At 35.8% G+C, this 22816-nt stretch overlaps 1 protein-coding gene across 3 annotated transcripts in view; it reads left to right on the top strand.

Moving 5' to 3' along the window:
- Positions 1-20243, top strand: part of LOC117420814 (methyl-CpG-binding domain protein 2-like) — a 60983-nt gene extending 40740 nt beyond the window's left edge. For 2 of the 3 annotated variants that reach the window (XM_059024377.1, XM_059024369.1), the window contains 4 exons: positions 1147-1237; positions 2054-2231; positions 10790-10931; positions 19724-20243. In XM_059024377.1, coding sequence (XP_058880360.1) covers positions 1147-1237; positions 2054-2231; positions 10790-10919 — 399 coding nt within the window. In that variant the 3' untranslated portion in view covers positions 10920-10931; positions 19724-20243. Of the gene's footprint in view, positions 1-1146; positions 1238-2053; positions 2232-4567; positions 5568-10789; positions 10932-19723 lie in introns of those variants that run through there. The other variant, XM_059024372.1, reaches the window with a different exon arrangement.
- Positions 20244-22816: the final 2573 nt, after the last annotated feature.

Genomic DNA, 22816 nt, shown 5'->3' with positions numbered 1-22816 from the left:
AAATAACATGTTTACACAGATAATCACAAATAAACAAAAATAATCAGGTTGGCTCGCAATGACCAAAAGATCGCTCCATCTCTCATTCCCAGTAGCTGTATGCAGGTATGTTTTGACCCTTTTCATGCATGAAAAGAACATTTTTATTTGGCGTACTGTGTTAGAATGTGTTAGAAAAAAATCCATTAATTTTTATCTAACATTGCCTAATCATTTATTTCCAAATAAATGCATATTTAAGCAATGTAACATTTTAAAACAGTAATTTATAACAGTAAAGTTCAACCAGAATCTTAAATCTAATTTTCTGCCGATCCACTGTGAAAGACAACGATGCGTTCTAGAGCAGCTATGCATTCTGGTACCATTCTAAAACTAGTGCAATGTGCAGCCACACTTTTGGTGTTTTTAAATTATATTCTGCGAGAACTGCAATACCGAATACTATTGATAATTAAAATAATGCTGTACTTCCCCTGCTCAAGCAAAGGATTGGCTATTTAAATTCCGGTCATGTTGAAAACTGAAAAGCACAGCATAGCCCTACACATGAGCCTAAATCTCATTTTAAAATATATTACCTTTTCTTTAGAGCATACATGTATAAATAATGTTACCTGGGCATAAGTAATATTAATAGTTTCTTCCAGTCAATCCTTCCTTGCTGTCTCGCTGTCGTTTTTAATTTCTTCCGTTTTCCACCTGCTGTGGCAAACAGGGTGCAGAGATTAAGCAGAGATTGTATATGATTTTTGCAGCTGAGGTTTTATAAAATGTACTGTATATTATGTGAATTGGGCATACATGTAAAAGCTTTGAGTAACATTTCATAAACTATGTTTGTTAACTAGCCTCATGTGATTGTATTAGGTAGATCCATCTTTAATTTTTTTTCTACAAAGTCAAGTTCAAGTGTGCTTCTGAAAGTGGTCCAAAATGACTTGGATTGCATCTGAGAGCATGTACAACCCCAGAGCTTCGGGGGGTCTAGGTGGCCCCCAGACCTCCAGCCAAAACATTGGTTTTGTCCCAGGAGTCTGTCAAAATGATCACTGGCCACTTTCACACAGTAATATCTGTATGCTGTAAAGTACAGGTGTGCGACCATGAAATCTGATGGATTTTTTTGTTTTCTTTTAACTGCAGCTTTTCTGGGAGAAGAGACTACAAGGTTTGACTGCGTCTGATGTAACTGAACAGATAATAAGAACCATGGAACTTCCAAAAGGTTTACAAGGTGGGCTTGTTTCTCTTAACTAGAGTAAACATCACGCTTTCAATTCGATCTAGAACTTTCTACAGTTTATACTATAGCATGGGGGAAGATTGACTGCATTTTTACGTTGGAGTATTACTTAAACTCTTTACTTAAACTCTGATCTTTACCATTAGCAGTGTGATGTCGGTGTTTATAGACATCTAAAACCAATTTATGAGAATGTATTTTTGTTTCTAAACTGATTTAGTCTGTTTAAATTCCACTTAGCTGGTGTAAATCCATTTAACCTGCAACTCATAAGCAATCAAGGTGCACCTGAAAGCCTTGATGAAGTCCTCACCAGGACTTCTGTTTCCCAAGATGAGGTGCTTGTCATAACTTTCACAGTGGTCCATTTGAGGGCGCTTTCATCACTAATGATGAATAATGGAAAATGGGGCTTCCTATGGGATATCATGTGGCAGCTCTAAATGATGTAGCAAATGTCAGTTTATGACCTAATGCGATTTTTGTTTAGTCCCCAAGTGACTGTATAACAAATTAATATACCTATCTAAAATTATATAAAAAGTGTGTGCCTCACCGGTCAAACAGCCTTTTCTACCTCAAGATCATAATGTTGCTACTTTTTTATGAGCCTCAAAATACTATAATCTTATTACAGGATTGTGTTTAATAGTCATCAATTGAAATCCTATCAAACAAGGTGTGTGCTAAAATATTGTATTTGTGCAGTTAACTGTCTAAATAGTTGTGTATAGGGTAAGCGGGTGTATTTTGTTGATGGTATTGCAAATTATGCTAGTCTTAGATTTTTTTTGTGTGTGTTTTCAGGTGTTGGTCCAGGTAACACAGACGAGACCCTTTTATCTGCTATTGCAAGCGCTTTGCACACAAGTTCTGCACCAATCACGGGACAGCTGTCTGCAGCAGTGGAAAAGAACCCAGCTGTATGGCTAAACGTGACCCAGCCCCTCTGCAAAGCCTTTATGGTCACAGATGAGGACATTCGGTAAGGCTGTATGGAGGGGATGGCGACTGTTAAGACAACTAAACATTTGAATAGTGCACTGTATTTTAATAATGTAATGGATATTGAGAGAACTTTTGTGTGTTCTACATAGTTTCACAGTATACTAGCATCCCGTACAGTATACTTTGTTTTTGGTAGAGTAGTTAAACAACAGGTGCACATCATACAGTACAAGAGATGAACCCCAATGCTGCTCAGTCATACCTGTTGTACAGTACACAGGGTGCACATTATACTCTTTGCTCATTTATTAATAGTTTCTTTAAAACACCAGTGTCTATCTGTCTCAAATGTGGTGCTTTTATGCATCTTTGAAAAGAGACCTCATTACATGGTACATGAAGCCAAACAGCTTCCAAGCTACTGTATGGATATAGAAATGTCTCAATCCGACAAGCCCCCTCAATAAATAAATAAATGTAAATACATAATAAAACACAGACTGCACTTTTAAAGCAGTGTTTTTACTCAGTACAGACCTGCCACACAACCAGGAACATACAACATCATCTCATTGTTTTTGAGTGAATTTTAAATAAAAGGTCAGTGGCATACATCTTTGACCTGACTGTAAAATAGTTTCAGCCTCAGTGGAGGAGACCGGAACCTGTGTAAATCTGTCATCCTGCCTTTTGAGGTATTCAACTTTGAAATAAGCAGCTGTCAACTGTATCGAGAACATGCTTTATTAGAAATGTATGCGCATCTTGTAGGCTCTGCTCAGCACATGTTCTTATACATGTACACTGGTCATAAATAGATTTAAAATTCTTACTTCCAATGTGAAACAAGTATGGGTGACAGAAACCACAGTAAAGATGTTGGCAATTCATATTCAAATTATATTGAACAATACAGCATTTACTATTTTAGACCACTTCATTGTTATTTTATTTTTGTCCATTGTTACCTATTCTATCTTTTTTTCAGTGTTTTATTTTTATTTTTTTATTATTATTAATTTCCTAACAGCTTAAGAACTGGAGTCTCTCCAGCAAGTAGTACATTTGATGTCCCATATGTGCATTTATGTTTTAATATGCAATTGGCAATGCTTTTTAAATGAGAGGTTAGAACATAAAAACACATACAGCTGACACTTGAACGTCAACAGCAATGCTTACAGAATATCAAGGGGATATAAAAGATGAATCAAGAAAGAGTTCAGCATTTTTTCAGATCTTCTTCCCTCAAGATTTAATATCATGGCATGTTTCAAATCAACAACCCCCCCCCCCTTTTTTTTTTCACTTTGCAGCTCAAGTGTAAAGGTCTGTAGTTTTTCACGCCTCCTGTGGCCGAGCATGTGTATTTGTTAATTCAGCATATATATTTGATGAACTCTAACGTTGCAGCTTTCTAACCCTTGTACTGAGGGTTGCAAAATGATGCATTGTTGTGCTTTCATTAAATAATTGAGCCCCTTTAACGTTAGGGAGCATGGTATTCAGCTGCAGAATACCAACTTCCCCATTGTGTTTTACATGGTTCAGGGACAAGTACAAGCCCCCTTTTTGATTGCATCTTTCAGATGCTCTTTAAAACACAGGTCTTACTTTTTTATTATTTTCTTTTCTTTTTAATGCGATCAGATTGTCAGCCTCAGGGTAATGTATTAGTCCACATGAGGTGGATATAAAACCCAAAATGGGACACAGAATGGCTGTACTCTAATAAAACATTAATAAAGTTTAACAAATAAAATAGTTTATTGGACGGGGTAGTTTGTATTAAAAAACAAAGACAAATATTGAAGGTTAACAATCAAGATTAGGAATCAAGAAGCCGAGAGCCTGGACTGCTAGGCTGTGCTTTATCTTTAAAGCATGTCAATGGCCATGATTGCTTGTCATGATTAGGCTATGTTTTAGAACTAGACAGTAGTTTAATGTGTTAATTACTGAATAATTTTGTAAATCAGTTTAAGTAGATCAGGACAAGCCCCCACAACAGAGACATTTGAAAAGTGTATATTTTATTGATCATGCAACGTATAGAAATGAATAATGATCTCAAACCCGCTTGGTATGAGGGTCCACCACCTGGCCTGTTGGATAAGGCAGTAGACCCCCAAATAATTGTTTCAAGCAGGTCTCCAATCCCACACCAACAGGCTCTTTTAATGCAAATTAAATACATAACATTTTGGAGATGACGATGACGATGACGATGATGATGACGATGATGATCGATCTGATGCAAGATTGATATGCTTTGCATGACAATCAGCCAAGTTACTTGATCTGGAATTCCTCATCTGGAAGTGGACAATGCTGCTTTTATTCTGAAAGAATGACCAGAATATTTTTCTGCAGGAAATCCAAACATAGAAGGACCTGGAGGAGGAGGAAGAGCAATCAGTGATGAGTGACACATGTACAGTTATTTTGCTCAGGAACATTGGATCTGAAGGGGAGACAGTTGAAACAGATGGCAGGATAAAAGAGTTTCATACATGCTCACTACCAGATTTCACTTCGTCAAAGTTTTCTTTATTAATCAGTTTTGTCTCAATGGAAGAAGCAAGTATAGATTGAGCAAGACTGTCTATAGTAGTATGCAAGGGTATTTGTGACTTGTGCACTTCATTGAGCTGGAGTTCTTTGAGAGAAAGAGAGATCTGAATGCCTTGTATGTCCACCTTTTATAGAAGAAGAAGTTTGTGAAGGAAGTCTGCAGATTATACAGGATCTAAGACTGCAAGAGTGAGTGGAGGAAAGTGAATGTTGAAAGGAGAATGAAAGGTATTAAATCCCAAAGGGGATTACACTACATGATATTCATACAGCACTGATGATTGGATTTGAAAGGGGATGGACTTGACAGGAAGTTATTGAAGTTACAGAGAAAATGACACGAGGGGTAAGATCAGGCTGCTTCCTTGAAGTTATTGCACATTTGTTATCCTCCTGGATTATGGAGTGCCTGTAGCCATATTTGGACCGTGAGGGAGTGAAGAGAACTGGAGCAGAATTTATTTGGACGAGTGAGGTACACATTGATGATGGTGATGAATCTGTGGTAGATGGAGAGACTTGGGGTATGACAGAGTGGCGTGAGAAGAGGACGCACCGACTGAACATGTCAAAATCTGATGGAATAAATGGTAACGTTTTAATCTAGTACATGTGTGAAAAAGGTGTTCTGAGTTACTTGAATATGGCAGTATATTCATTTGAATGGGTGATGATTGATGATACAATTGAATCTTTTAAATCCTGTTTGAAAACGTATTTGTTTGGGTCTGTTTATTTGTAGCTGGATTATATTAGACACGTGCTTTTTGCCCCGGAATGCTTGCATGAAGAGCGCTATAGAAGTGAAATTTGTGGTGGTGGTGGTGGTGTTGTCATCATCCAATAAACAACCCAGCATAAAAAAAAATTATATATATATATATATATATATATATATATATATATATATATATATATATATTCTGTTTCTGGATTAATATTGTTGCCCCTTTTATAGTTATATTTATTTACATAGAATTATACAGAAAAAATCCAGCATTGCAATAGTCTAATTTCACTAATGAGAAGAATATTCTGGATAAAACATGATTTTATGATTCTTTTGTTACATCGCGGGAGGTTTTTATTTATTTATTTATTTATTTATTTATTTATTTTTTTGTGCACGCACTTTCCCAATCCCCAATATTGAAAAAGAAGTCACATTGCACCTTTTTAAAGGGAAAAGTACAAGAGATTGAGCACTACACAACTCCTATTGGTTCAAAAAGAATTGGGCCTTAACTAGGCCTTTAAAAAAATAATAGTAGTCACTATGGGCCCTGTTTTCAGCTCTAGTGAGATGGAGTAAGGCATGACAATGATTGAATGCTGTTGGTGTTATGAAGTTCGTCTTGTGTGGAATCATTTAAAAAAATTAGAGGTGTGTTAAGTCTCTGAAGGCTGCAACTAGCTTTATTTCCAGTTTAAGTTTAAAAGTTGATTTAAACAAGCCTAAAATCATTTTAAAACTGAAACAAAATTTCATGATATTTCTTGTGCATTTGTGTTACTGGTGCTTGGACTCGGTCACTCCTATTTTAAGCCTTGAGAAGAAACAAAATAAAAAAGCAAAAAAACATGCTGTGCATTCAGGATCAGTAAAACTGAATAAAACAGAAAATTATACCAATATTACATTTGATTTACTGTGAATTCAAGAAGCAAACAAGCAAGGAGTTGGAATTGAAAAAATATAACAAACTATAGCCTGCCAACTTTGTTTCCAAATAATGATAAAATACTAAACTTATCTTAATTCACCAAAGCGGGCACCTGTCAACTTCCATTCTGTATACTGTAGTGATGATACAATAAGAAAAATCTATTCAGCACCAGAGGGCACTTGGAGCCTAGTAATGGTAAACTGATGAGCCACTAATAAAAGTACTGAAGCATTCGTTAATTACATCTAGTTTTGCAGCATGATTTCATTATTGTTTTGATGTCCGGTTGCTTAAGGATATTTACAGTAAAAGACAATACAGCTGCTCTAAAATAATATGGACACAGTGCTAAAGCTATTTGTAAGTTACTGAATGTTTCTAACTGAAATATGATTCGACCAGTGTTTCAGATTTAATTTAAACAGGGAATTTTCAGATTTATTTCTTGTTTTGTATTTCATGCAATTATAAATCAAGGCACACAAACGTATCATATTAAAGACTGAATAGTTCATGTTTTACTAAATATGTGTATTGGTAGCATTTGAGTGCTATATAAGTGTAGTCCACATTACTTGGGTAAACGTGCAATGGCATACATTTGTGTGTGGATAAAAAGGAAATCTAATAAAATGATTGATAAGGTTCATGACTCTTTGCAAAGCCACTCTATCCTTCTGTCTTATGCCAGATTTCAGAATTGCATCATCATTATCTTCATAATAGCTGAAAAATATATATACATACAAATTTTAATCTCTGTCATTTTTATATGTTGATCTGTACAGTAACACATCTAGCAGTCTACAGATTTAAAATGTTTATTTCGAAGAACAAAGTTACTTGATGTTTTAAGCACTTTAAAAGGTATAACGTTTTAAATTAAGAGGTTCATAGCTGGTCATTTTTATAGAACTTTTGAGGCATGGTACACTGTATGGAATTAAGCAGCAATGTTTTGGAAACAGTAGTAGCATTTCAAATCTGTTGGACAGATTAAAACTAAACCACCAGGTTTGTGCAACTACCTAGAACTGCCAGCCGTAGTCATTTTGACGGGTACAATTTAAACAGCTTTGATATGAAAGTAAAACACAAACTATCAGATACAACTCAAAAGTTTTATTTATGAACATCATATCTAACATTTGCATAGCAGAAACACCCTATTTAAATGAAAAAATAAACATAAAAGACTTTATTTTTTAAATTGCCGCACACAATGCATGAGAAAAAAAAGAAACTATAATAAAAAACATTTCAAAAGAAATTGTGTGTAAACTGCTATATGTACAAACATCTGTAAAAATGAATAATTATTTACAAAAATAACAAAGCTTTTTTTTCACATTAGCCTAGTGCATAGCATGACTTCAAAAAATGAAAAACTATAATAAAATAATAATTTTATAGTGTAACCAGCTGTGAACTTGTTATATGTAGGCCTACATACACAATTGAAATAATTTTAAAAAAATATAACAAAGAAAATAACTCGGTTCCCATTGTGTAACAGGAATGCACATTCATGTAAACATACTTCAAAGTAGCCACCATATTTGCACAATCCGCACAGATGTAACGCTTGTGTGCATTTACCACATACTGCTTGTGACAGGATTGGCAGAGGTTGAGACTCAGAGATAGTTTGAAGTTCAAAATAAAGCTTTTTAATAAACAAAAATAATCAAATAAATAGGCACAAGGGCCAAACAAAAAGGTTTCCAACACAAAATAAACACAAAACAAAACTTACAAATTAAGGCTTCCAGGCTGGGCGTTGCCTTCACTGGACTCAATAACACAGCACAAACAAAAACACTCTTCTTCTTCTCCTTCCAGAACTCTCTCCTCCTAGCCAGGGCCTCTCCCCTGGCTTTTATCCCCTGTGGCTGGAGCCCAATTAATCAATAATTGCTGATTATTCAATTAGGGCTCCAGCCACATTCTCACATGTTTTCCTGGCCGGGAGGAATTTTAACCCCCTCCCTGCCAGTCCCAACCACGTTCATAAAGACGGGGCAGTCCCCCGTCACACTGCTTTTTCACACTGGGCACAGATATGAGAAGTTTGTATCAGGTTGAGCTGCGTTTCCCTGCCGCTTTGCAGTTTTCTGATCGAAATGTTTCTGCCAAAGCTCTGTGGCTAGCATCATAAGAGATCTCTCCTACTGATATTTTCCCCGGTGCATTGACTGTACAAAACTAAGGAATTGGTGGCTGCCATGTCCAGTACATTGTAAAATACAGCAACTGCACACTGGTGATTGCTAAGTTTTGCGCAGATGGTGGAAATTCTCTTTTTGCTTTTGTTTACTGTTCCAACTAAATAAACAAATGATAACCAGGCTTTTTTTTTTTTTCTTTCAACTGTTTTGCTAATTTCAGTGAAATAAAAAAAAACTGTTATTGTTAACATTCATCCCTTTTCCTAAGCACGGTTAAGTCAGCCTAACACATCTTCCAGTTTCTGACCAGCTGGGCGAGTTTCATCTTTGCACAGGTAGGGGTAGGGTCCGCTGCCAACCAAAACGTGATCCCAAATTTGCCAGGTTTGTTTGACATGTATTGTGTCCAGCGACACCGTGCTTTTGTTGGAAACAGCTGCTTGTCCAAGTAATGTTTTATGTTTAGCTTGAAACAGGCAATGCTGTTTTCAGTGAAGTCGTTCCAAATTTCTGATGCCAAGGCAAATATCTGTAGTTGCTCTCAAATCAAAATGCAAAAATATCAAGATTTCTCAAAACATTCTTGTAATATTAATATTATAAGACAGCAGACTACATATGCTCACGTAGACAGCCAGACGGCAGTTCTCCAAGGAATTGATAGGATTACAATAGAGATTTGGATAACTCATATCTAGAGCAATATTCTATTCATATTCATATACTGCTGTAAACTCAGCGGAGGTAGAGATAACAAACAGGCTTGTATACATATAAAATTAGCGTATTGTAGGTTATATTAACAATAAAAGCATGCATTGTAACAAGCCATCAACATGACTACTTTTGGCGGTTCTAGGTAGAAGTGCTTAGAACTTCTTCTTCTTTTTTTATTTTTGTAATTCTGACTTTCAAACACCGTCAGGGTATTTAATACATGTATTCAGGAAAAGTCAAGAACAGACAACCACGGATCTTTAACACACACAGAGTAATTTTAAATTTTAAAAGTGAAAACCATCAAAATGACTACCGTTCTAGGTATTAAACCAAAGTAATGACTGTACAAAAGGTGTTTTTTTTTTGTTTGTTTTTTTAATCAATTAATTTTTACTGCAAAACTTGTTTAAAAACTTGAATCTTGGCACTAGATCTTCCTGTGGAATATTTTCAGATGCGTGTGCTTGGAGTGTAGTGCTTCACAGTAGTACCTTCCACGAGTGCAGCTTAATGGTAAATAGGGATAGACTTTATCAACTATACCAATTTTCTTTGAGCATTGTACAGTACTGGGTAATCCCATAGTTATCTTTGAACCACCCCTAGTAATAGGTGGTTAGTGGGATTCACTGGTGCTGTAAAATGCTGGCGGGGTAGAAGTTGATCAAATCAATCTCTAAGACAGAAAATACTTGATTTTAAACAAAAAGCAAGAAAAAAAGGCTAAATGTGTTTGTGGTAACTGCACTGTGTAGAATTAATGTATTTAAAACAATAATAATAATTAAAAAAAAATGTAAATGCCCAAGCAAGCTTTGTTTGCAATAAGCCGCCTTTTTTATTTCTTATATTAAAAAAAAACACAAAGTATTTTAAATTGGTATTTAACCATAGGCAAGGAAAGATTTCTCATTTTTCATTTTACTTTTGAAGCAATGCAGCATTATCTGTCCATCTTAACTCCTTCCCCATTCGGATTTGTTATTGGATTCGATACTTCCCCTATCAGCAAGACAAACTTCTAATAGAGTTATCTGAACCCTGGCCCTTTTGTGGATAATCATCAACCCTCCAACAACTACGAAAGCTTCACTATAAAGTACACACAGTAATAATTTTCCTACAACTCTTGTTACATTTATTTTAGTCGTGGTCCTTTCTTTCTTTCTTTCTTTCTTTCTTTCTTTCTTTCTTTCTCTTTCAGCCCATTGATGTCTGATCCTTACTGCACAATCATAATCCCCCAACATACATATTTTATAATATAATGTTCATGTCTAAATATGTTTTGGTTTTGTTTTCTTTTTTTAAACTGCAGCTTGTGGTCAGCCCCCCATAAAGCAGGGGAATACTAGAATTGGAAATAAAACTATTCCACTAAACACAGTTAGAAATAATGCATTTTAATCACTGTTTTTCTGTAAGGTTTGAGTTTGAGTGTAATATTTGCCTGCGCTGCGTTTCAGGAAACAGGAGGAACGAGTACACCACGTGCGGAATAAGCTGGAGGAGGCACTGATGGCAGACGTCTTGGCGCGGGCCGCTGAATCAACGAGGGAGACAGATGTGGAGATGGGCAAAGAAGATGAAGCATAGGAATAGGGTTAGGTAAGGTGGTAACACACCAGATGGCTGTGCAATGTAACAGAGAGCTTTACAATTACCTGAAGAATATTCCCTAGACAGAATGTACAAGTGGTTGAGTGAAGGCTTAGCAGTGTAGCGTCAGAGTGGGTCATAATGTCATTCTGTATATGAAATTAACAGAATTGAAATATACAGAGGGGGTCCTAAGCCATTCTCTTTGTCTACTTGGTTTCTGGTCACAAACTTCCCAGCTGACAAAGAATGCTTTTAAAAAGAGTCAAACTAACTGCTGTACAAGTGGTTTATCTCCACCATTGCTGAATGGATCCTTTGGTGCCGCAAGCTGCCGACAGTTTTGGGTGCTTTGACACCTCCATCTCATAAATCCAGCTGACGGGGCGAAACAGCAGACCAATTGAGAACAAGGGGCCGTCTAGGAACGAGAACAACCAATGAGAAACACCCCATGTGGACTCGGGCACAGCCAGTTGCAGGGTGGAAGTGAGAATCACAAAAGCACCTGCGCGATTTTCGAAGGACATGCTTCCCATACGTTGTCCCACAAAATGCAAGCTCCCCACACAAGGAACAGGGCTCCAGGCAAGAGGAAGAAAGTTTGAGTCATGGGAGCATAACTGCTCGAATTCACGGAAGGCAAGGAAGAACCAGTGTTCTGAAGAATGGCTCAAATCAGCTTTGAAGAGAGCCCTAGCTCTTTGCTTTGAGAGACTGAAACAGTAAACGGGACACTGCCTTTATCTGAAAGCAGGTCTTGGTTTTCACGTGGCTCCACATAACGGACAGAAGCATAGCCAGCAGCTGGGCCTAAGGTCATGTACTAACCGTACAGAAGAATTGCAATGAGAACACCTCTACGAACTACATAACTTTTCAATTTGCAACGCATTATCTGAACTGAGTCATGTCTGATCAATGGAACTATCTGCAGTTGGAAAACTGCCGACCAACAACGATAATGCTGCCAGACTATTGGAAATCAACATCTCCGTTTTGAGAATAACTATTTGTTTATTGTGAGCCAACGCAATGCATACTTCTAGCAAAGTACTGTCTTCTTTCATTGGAACTTCAGATTCAGAGAGAGAAGCTGCAGTGTTCATCAACAAAGAAGATTGATGACTTTGTTGAAAATTGATAAGTATTCAGCATATTAAATACTTTATGACTCGAAATTAACTGTAGAAAATGCTATAAAGTTAGTGGATAAACCTGTTCTAGGAATAGAATATAACTTCCTGTTTTAGAGTGTGTAAGAAATGTATTTTTGTTGAAATGTGCAACTAAAAGTGCCTTGTAAATGCAGAGAATTTTATCATTGCCCCATTTCTGAGTTTCTGAGTTAAAACTTTGCTAAATTAGGTACTGGAATGTTGGATTCCGTTCTGAATGGGAAGTTGAATTAATTCTTGTGCATTTTGATATGAAACATGTATTGAAACGAGTATTGAAAATACTAATGCATAATACACACTTTGTGTGATCAACCATAATTAATATTAGTATATTAACCATGTATGCTAATAATATGGTCGTTGTAATCGTTTGACTATGAAATCAATGAACTGTATACTATTCACGTATATCTCTAACCAATAGCCTTTCCTTTCTGTAATATTAGATTAGTTGTGCACCCCTTTTTATTCTTAAATAAACTATTGTTTTATATTTCTGACACGTTGTGTGAATGTCAGATATTGTCAAGGCAATCCGAATTCTACATGATCGAAAACTTAAATATGGTATGTTTCATTTCTTGCATTTTGACGTTCCTGAGTGGGCGACTAGAGACTAATTTATATTTATATAAATTGTATACCTAATTTACTACAGCAGCAACAATCCTGATCTAATGCGGCTAAACGGTCAGACTTCCCACAACGTCAGGGGGAAGGTAGTGGTGGAATTCAACAAGCAAATGTATTTCTTATTGCTAGGGTTCTACTTAAATCAAGGAGAATTTACATATTTTTCCCGGGTAGGTAATGGAATAAAATTAAGATATCGCTGACATTTCGTGGACCTGTTTAAACATTAAATAAACCAAAGTAGATAATATTTCAGAACATTATAAAAGCCTAAAAATAGTGGTACTTGCTTCCTTACTAAAACAGAGTACTGTAATTTGTTAAAGGCAAGTATGCAACATCCCCCAGCAGTTGTGTTGTGAAGACTTGCCCATACATTGAGACTGCACGTTCTGCATCCACCGAGTTGGTTGGAAGTGTAAGGCAAAGCTTTGCCAAGTTATACAAATGTGGAAATCGATTTAGAAGCAGTCCCAAACCTCGGCTACCCAAGGACATCTGGCATTCTTTAATAAAGGCCATATATGCAGCATGTTCGTTGTCATGTTGTTCGTCACATCCAGGAATTAATTTTATTAATACCGAGTTAAAAGAAAGAAAACAAGCCTATTCGGGTCTAAAATTCTAACTGCGTTTAAAAAGTAAGCAGCAGGTTGTTTGAAGGTGGCTCTGCTAGATCGTACCTGTAGTACTGATTTAACTTGGCTACAGCCGACAGGAATATTTTGTTTTGTGCTGACTTTCAAATTTGTTTTCTAAAAACTGTCATTTGTTTTACGTTCTGTTTAGCAGCCTCTGTAGTAGCCTTTCGTTTTAATGTGTGATTCTGAAGCTAAACAACAATCAATCACATTTTCTCATGTCACATTACAAGATGTGCAAAACAATTTACCTCCGTCTGCATGTAAAATTTTTTGACACGATCCTCAGCCAAAATATACTTTGCTTTTTTTGCTTTGTCATCCATTTATGATATTTTGCCTCCGATGCTGAAAAAAACTAGATATTAGCAACCTAAATCAAAATAACAATGCAACACTGACTTTGTCCTACCGTCTACTGTACAGGACACAAAAAGCCAGTACGGGCGCACTGATAGGCAGATTTAAAACATGTCATGTGAACAGTAAACAAGAAAGTTAACCGCTTTGGAGTACTTAATTTAAATCTTATTTGTCTAAGGACGTGGGGTTTTTTTTTGTTTTATTTTGCCTAAGTGCAATGCACACAGGACGGCAAAGGAATAAAATAAAAAAAGCCTGTCTACAAAATTAAGATATGTAGTTTGCATCGTGCAGTAGTTTGTTTAAATTAAGTTATTTTCTCTCTGTACTAGTCCGGTATGCACTGGCCCCTAAAAGAGGTGAATTTCGCGGTGACCCCATGTCACAAAGAACAGTTTCACAAAAAGAGTTCACCATTTTAAACAAAAACAACTCACAAACACAAAAACATTGACACCAAAAAAGTACCATGATCCAGCATGAGTAGCAATTGTTATTTTTAAAGCTTTACCTCCTTCACACTCTCTCGTTCTCCACTAAACCCTGAGTGGGCGATCCGTGCCTCTCTTATACAGCCGCAGGCACAGTCTGCATGTGAACTGCTCTGGCAGAGAAGGTAATTCACCCTTCCCTGCTGATTTTTAAACACCCATACCAAAAAACATATATGCATTTTAAATAAGAATACACAACACAAAATACGCACAGGGGAGGGGTGTACCCCATCACACCTCTCAATTTTTATTTTCCACGAAATCAAGAATTAGGTAGACCCCTACTTCGTCTTACTAAGATCAGTTATTTTATGAGTCGAAATGAAAGCCTTTCCTGGCACTTGTCAGTATGAAGTTAAAGAATGTGAAGCTTAATTACTGTGATTGTATGGTATGACATTGGGATTTATGTGACCAATAGTGTTTATTGAAAGAGGCTTACGATTAGGAATTACAGAGTTGAGAGGTAAAAGGGGTTCTTTTAAAAAGTGTGGGTTTTTTTGGCATTGTGTACTTAAGTGTTCACATAAAAATACATTCCCTCTATAAACCTATTTTCATTCAGGTTGAAAGATATTTGTCATCTGTCTTCCTGACAGTTTTCTGTGCGTTTTTTCCCGTGAGTATGTTCTGGAAATAAGGAACAATATAGAATGGCTAAAATCCACTGGTTGTAAATAGCCATTTTAAAAACCAGATACTAGAACTGGTCTATAGTTATTGTAATAACTATACAATATCTCAAGCTCGTTTTAATCCCATGTCAAGATAACCAAGGCAATAATAGCAGAACTGTTCTTTTAAACAGGATCTGTTCAGCTGTGTTGCATGTAGACTGCAGAATGAGACAGATTTAGCTCGTTGAAAAGGTACTGCTTTTACCCAAAGGCACAGATTCCGCTATCTCTACAAGCAGATTTCTTCCTGTCCTCATTTATTTGCTGCCAGACAGATTTTAAAAAATGTATGCTACCTTTTTTTTTTCTTGTTTCATTTCCCAAAACGCACAAGCTCCGGATCAATTATTTAGATTTTAATAAAGATTAATGAAGGTTTTCTTTTTTCTTTTTTTTTTTTAATTCGTTAGTTCTTAACATTTATTTCTGGTTCTAAAATCAGAATAATTCAAAATCGGTACTATTGCTTGAAGGTGCAAATGTGATTACTGGGATATGGTAGATATATTTAATTTTTTTGCATGTATGCAAAGAACTGCATAATTAATTTCGTCAGTACATTAATGAGTAGCCTGTCCATCTGTCGTAAGACATATGTAACAGACGTCAGGCATACATATGTTTGTTGAACTGCTAAATCTTTCATCTAATTTCTTCATCAATTCTGCCTTTTTTCAGCTTTTTAAATAAGTCTTGGGTGCGTTAACTACCTACTTTGTCAGTAAAATGCGTATTTCATTTTGAATCTATTTTCCATTTTGAATTAAGGGAATTTTGGAAAACAACAATTTTTAAATATATTAAAACTACTCGTTTAAAATGCTTGCACTGCAAATTATAATTTCATTTTGATGGCTGCGTTCATGTTACTGTGAATTTCAGATCTAGACGTGCACTTGATGCATTCCACTCACTTTTTGTCATGCTTGTAATGACTTTGTGTATTACACGCTCCTGTGGATAATGCACACTGCCTTAGTGACCTGGTACATTCCTCTGCATACTAGACAGCAACAAACAGTACAGTAGGCTACTAACACTGCCTTAATGCAAGAAAAGGCTTATCGAGTTCAAAGTTTGTAACACACTATGGAGCACTGCATGCTTTTTTTATTCAGTGAAAAATGTATGAAATATTTAGCTTATATAACATCTTATTTGAAATTAACAGTAAAGCTTTTAATTTAATGCAATGTCTCCCTCCCTTTGTTATCTCTCCTTGCACAGGTTCAAGTAAATAACATTACATGCCACTTCTGGTTCAACTTTTTTAAAATTTAATTTAGTGTATACTGTCCATTTTGTTATCTAATTTGAAACCAAGTAAAATACCATCAATATATTTTAAAAGGGCAAGTACATTTCTGTGGTACTATATTACAGAATTGAAAACACAAGCTTGTTGAATTTAGCAATTAGAATAAGCATACATTTTTAAAAACCTAGCTGGTCTCAAAGACAAAATTAAAAGTATGAAGCATTACAAAAATCATTATCTCCCTGCATTGTTTTAGATTAAAAATAAAGACAGACAAGTCAAACAAGACAGCCTGATATCAGCTTTATAAGAACCTATTAATTGGAGCTTAATTTCTTAACCTGAAGCCTATTTTAGTTACCCAAGCACTCCCTCTAGTGGTCGACCACAATTATACCGGGAACAAAGCCCTGTTCAGCCTGGGGTTGACATACAATTTTTGTACAACTCTGCCATATGTAATTAATCAGTCCTTAGAAATTCTGGCATGTGATTGGGTACAAATAGATCCCTCTATTGCCCCTGTGCCGCTGTTTATGGTCAATATTTCTTTTTACAAACTCAAATTACGTCATCACGCTGAACGTCCTTCCTTCCTTACAAAATAAACTACAAAACAAAGGTTCTGCAAACACTAAAATCATTATAAAAACTTTGTTTACGTGTTTCCTGACTCCCTAAAATTAAACAAACTCGATGTAAATAAATACGACCTTTACAAACTCAGCGGACTCCTCTGAGAATTCTGTGCCGCAGTGAGAAAGTCGAACAGTTCAAAGGCAAAATTATTATTATAGTCTATACGATAGCACAGTGTAACAGTACAAAAAGATTGGAGATGACTACGGTCCAAGTTCAGCATTACATCCAGATTTTAATAAGGGAGAAAGTCCTAGCAAGTTTCAAACTAATCCATTGCGTAAGAAAATAGTGTTCTGCAATACCTCATTTAGGGAGCCTCGATATGATACCATGCACAGTCTCATGATATTTGATACTGTCATGATACTTCGGGTCTTATGTCCATTACATGTTAAATGGCTGCCAGATTCCTTTTTCTGCAAGTGCAAAGTGCATAAGAGGCTACCACACAGTTAATAATGCTGTAGCATGGTGGAATGCTTGCTGTTTAAATATTTCCATTTCCAGTGTATTCAAAGGTCATTGCCACCGACTATAAAATTCAAATAAAACTGGTAAGAAAGCCCAACACTTAGTGTGAAATACACCATTTTCTTTATTTCTTACATATAAAAAAGATAACTCTGGCATTTGGGACAGCTTCAAATACTCCAGTTAGAAGGAATCTCTTAATTCTTATACAGAACAAAATAACACAAATACTTTTCTTGAAGCAGGCTCTTTATAACTAGGCCAGATGTTTTACATACAGGGGTCTCTTAGAAGTGCTCTAAAAATGTAAGCAAGGACTGAAAGCTGGAAGCTGACTTACATGGTTCCTTCAACTAATGGCTTGATGAGGTTCTTAAACAACCAAATGAGCAAGATGAGCCAAATGGACCTTCTCGTTTGTAATGTTCTTAAAGTCAGATAGAACATAATACCTCCATGAATCTATACTGTTCAAATATTTTAGAAAGTAAAACAAGTAAACAGAGTATAAATGTATATGTACATAGTAAAACTTTTTTTAAAAAATATACAGTAATATGTAACATTAGGGAATACACACAAACGTATTCCTTCATTTTAAACGCTGTTCATTTTACAATTTAATAGTGTTGGATATTTTGAAAAACACCACTTCCAAATAATTAAATAAAATTAGTTCAGCGGATAAATGAATATATAATTTTTGGCAAAGAACTGCTCTGATAGTACTAAAAACGCTGCTAACATACGCAAAGAATAAAGAGATCGGGTTGGCGATATGAAAAACGTTTCAATGAATTGGTGGTGTTTCTTCCCTTGTTTTTCACTTCTTTGAAACACTTTCGACATTTTGGCTGTCTGCGTTCAGCCAGATTGCCGTCGTTGTCTGGCTGAAATCCAAAATAGTTCCACACCAAGCTTCTTTCTCCGACATTCACCATGACTGCTGCAGTAATTTAATTCTCAGGGCGCACTGGGTAGTTGGTCACTTCTGCTAAGCAGAAATGAGTAAGATTACTTCATATTGTTTTTAAAGCACACAATTACAAAGTTTTGTTTTGGCTAAAAAAAGAAAAAAGAAACCACGGTAATCGAAAAACTGCGATACTTTGATACTTTTTATTTTACCCTGATATTGGGTATTGTAGGATTTTGGTATCACGATAAAACATATGTATCGATAAACCCCGGAACACTAAGAAAGGGTTAACTGATCTAATTAAATTCTTGACTGATCACCTAGGAAACAGGATCGTCTACTTGTAAACATCAGCTCAGCAATGTGCTTTAATTTCTGTTTGATTTACTTTTTTTTTTTTTTTAAGAGTTAACTCTAGAAATGGTCAGTATCAATTTACTGCTACTTATTCAAATATATTTTATACAAGCCATGCATCATTTTGTTACATTCTGCATTTTATTTACAGTTAACTTACCAATGTATACAAATTATATTTTAGTTGATGTATTTTACTTGTATTGCATATAGTTTTATGTAAAATAAACCTATACTGTAAACCACATCTAGTGTTAATACTATTATGTATGGGAAATCATTAGCATAAATAAAACATTGCACACAAATAATTGTGTTTATTCTATGTCATTGGTTGCAGTAGTTCTTATACAGTCTCATTTGAAAAACAAATCATAGATAACACGCTTCCATGCACCCCTCTTCATCATCCTCAGTAATATGCAAATAGGTGCGTGTTATGCTGTGAAAACTACAGTATACTTAAAATATATATGTTTTGGATTTTCATGCTTTTTTGATGCCAGTGGTCGTCTGCTTGTTTTGAGATTACAGATACAGTTAGTATTTTTTAAGCTTCCTACAAAGCTTTTATCTTTTCCAAGACATGTACTGTATGTAACACTTTAAACAATGCATTATACAGATGTACTTGTTTGTACATATACAGTAAATAACAGGTCTGAAAATACCTAAATACTCTAAATATAAACCACAACACCACTCCAACTTGGACTGTTTCCATTGTATTTAGTGGTGTGAATAAGGGGGTCAGTAATTCACCCCTGGATAGACAAGGGAAGCACAATAAAAGAAGCACATTATTGGGAAATATTCTCTTCACAGATATCTCATGATGAAGGCCCAGCAGCAATGATGTCACTTTTTTAAAGCTTCTGGCTTTTTTTTTTTTATTCATTATTATTATTATTATATTATTTTTTTTGAAGACCTACATATTAAGGAAATAAAATTGCCTGTGGCTTACACTTTCCATTAACTTTGGAGATAGCTGGATACGTGTTTTTTTTTTTTCTACAAAGGAAAGGATTGAGGCAGGAATTAACACTTTAGAGACAAGAAATACAAATTCAGTTCAGTGCGGAGATGTAACAATGTGAAATTGATGTGTGCAGTACAATATTCACCGTCGGTGTTAATTGTCATCTGTTCTTTGATTTCACAGGATTCCAGAGACTTTATTTTTGCACCAGAAGCAAGTTCCCAAATTAAAACTGAAGACATGTCTGGATCTTCATCAGCCTATGCTTAAAGAAACAGAAAGGACCCATGCACATTTTTATAGCTTTCTAATGCATAGCTTGAACCAAGGCCTTTTTTGACCATCATATTTTTGATGTACATATCTATATATTTCAGAGCAATGTTTATTTTGTGACTGTGAGACTTAGTTTTTTTTTTTTTATATATAATAAGCAATACACTTTAAACATTTTTGTTCCTAAACCAAGGTTGCAATCTGCTGGATTTGTATTGCTAATTTTTAAATTAGTTTTATTGTTATTATTTTTTGGCTGGAAGGGCTATGTTGTCAGGGTTTGTATTAGAGTTTATATAATTTCTGAAAAAACAAAGAATGGAAATGACTTATTTAAAAAGATTTTTATACCTCTAAATAAAAAAAAGAATACCTGTACATTCTTTCATCACTGTAAAGTAAATAAATGATTATATTCACAAATGTATGTCTTGTGGTGAGTAGAATAAGATCCATGGGTTTGTGTAATGTTGACCACTTTAGAAATCAATCACAATGAATGTCATGCCAGTCTCTGCAGGGAGCATAGCAGAAGTTATTTAGTTTATTTATTTATGTATTTATTTATTTATTTTCTTTGTGGGGGTTAAAATGAAGAACAAATATCCCACACAGCCATTCTACATCGGTAGTAAATGGCTACGCACTTCCCCTTTGCCTACTTTTGAAGAGAGATGATTTATCAGTTCAGGCATCCCAATATATTTAATGAACCTGTTTTGGTGTGGATTACTTTGTATTTTAGCTAAAAGATATGGTGAATAGGGGTCACTGTTTTTATCCAGGCTAACCAAAGCAGTGCTGCAAATGTGGCTCTTTGCGACACTTGTCCTTTTGACACTGTGTTTTATAGTGAAACAAATGTAGTGAGACTGGTCACTAGTCAATAGACTGTGAAGCCAGAAATCCCATAGTGTCACCCAGGCGTCGACCACCAAGCTCCCAGGGACAGCTGTTTGCGTCGGTGCTTTGACAGTGAATCTTGAGCCAGGGTACACCTGATGCTGAGACCAATGTGCTAGATAAGCCTGGCGCACCCAAAAAATAGCAGCTGTTACAAAACAGAGAGACGGCATGGGACAGTGGGAGAGGCTGAAAGAAATAAAAGGACAAAGGCTACAACAGTGATGGCAAAACAAGTGGGCCAGTCTAAGCCTTTCACATCAGCTTCTGGTGAGAAACTGATGGGTATTCCAAAAGAAACCTTGGATGCTGTGGGGTCTTCTGTCAGTAATAGTTTTAATCAATTGGACAATTTTGACCAAATCTGACATAGCAGAGCTAGATATCTCCCAGGATAATTTGAATTGGAGTGATATGGTGGTGGTGGAGGATGTATCCTCAGATGAGGTTTCTTTGTTCTCATGCCCCCCCCCCCCCCCCCCCCAAGTCAAAAGAATCCGATCAACATTTACTCCTTTTCTAGCACAGCTGAGTCCAAAGAGACTAAAACCAAAGCAGCTCAATTCAATCCAGAGACTTTGCCCCCAGCCCCCCAGTGTTTTGAAAAGAGCTGCCTCCGAAGGGGGCTCCTCCAAACAGAATACCAGTAAAAGGAATAATCAACACCTGGTTTTACTTTTGAGAGAGGTGGTTATTTTAATTGGATGGATCGTTTTTATGTCAATAATTCTATTGATTTTAAGGTAATAGATGTTCTCTTTGCTAATCATTGTGGGATCAGCTGTACAATCTTAAGCAACAAACATGGTAAAGGAATTTGGAAAGTCAGCAATTCTTTTTTTAAAAGTCATTTGCAAGTATTTTAGAATATGTTTTAATGATTGGATTGAGACTAGTTTTTCATATGAGACCCAGGCTGAGTTCTGGAAGTAACTGAAATGATGAATTAATGAAATTTGTGAATATTGGGGAAGTATAGAATACATAAAACGAGCATATTGTGCCAAGGGAAAAGGGTAGTTTGGGGATTTTAAATCCAGAATATATATATATATATTGTGAATTTTAATGTAAACGAATTGTACAAGAATGGATACAACGATGGAGGGGAGATTTTAAAGAATTGGTTATACCTAGGGCTTTAAATCTTTGTTATAACCGATAAGAACTGAAAAAATACTCCAGAAGACCTATTTAGAAAATGTTGGTTTTATTTTTTTTAAACCGATAAACCTGGGTTTTGGCAGTGTATTTTAAATAATCTCAATCATTCTCCACTCTTAGTACATAAGAAATTGTCTTTCAGAAGACTGGCAGTGTGCAAAGACAGTGCTACTGACCAATCAGGAATTTTGTAGACCTGCTTAGCAATGGGCTTAACTACCACAAACCTGGTTATAAACAAACCAGCAACATGGTGTCGCAAGTTTGTTTTATATGACGTAAGGTTTAATTCAGTGATGAAGCAAAAAGTGATTGTAAATATAAAACTGCTGTAAAAGTTATGCTTCTGCTAATGCATATTAAAGTTTTTCTTGTGTACAATGACTGCCTAATTACATTGGTATAGCTACATAAAATATCAAACCTTAATCATAGTACCATGATGAATGTTTAATCTTAGGAAAAAATTTAAGTAACTTCCTGCATGCTGGATGAGATTAATTACTACAGTATGCTATGACACTGCAGTGGGCTGGAAAAAAAACAAAAAACAAACATGAACTAGTCTGTAGTTTGATAGATACGCGGGTGATAAGGGGACGCAAAACGAAATATGTTACTTTTTACATTGCCGGAATCCTAAATGTGGACCTCCTCTCTTCAACACAGTAAGTTAACCTTTGTATATGTATTAGTCCAGTGTGGCAAAGTGGTTTGTAGTGCACAGGTGTAGAGGTGATGCAGTGCTCAGGAATGATTTGAAACAACACAGTTCACGGTTAAACGGTAAATAATAACTGGCTCTACACACCAATGTGTTTCGCTCAGTTAAACCATGGGGTTCAGTCCCAAAATAATAATGTACTAATAACACACAACACAGACACGATCACTTGCAGGTGGTGCTATACCACAATTGTGAAACAGTGTTGC

Source organism: Acipenser ruthenus, chromosome 1 (assembly GCF_902713425.1).
Source record: "Acipenser ruthenus chromosome 1, fAciRut3.2 maternal haplotype, whole genome shotgun sequence".
Taxonomy (NCBI): domain Eukaryota; kingdom Metazoa; phylum Chordata; class Actinopteri; order Acipenseriformes; family Acipenseridae; genus Acipenser; species Acipenser ruthenus.
This window is presented reverse-complemented; position numbering and strand designations above follow the sequence as displayed.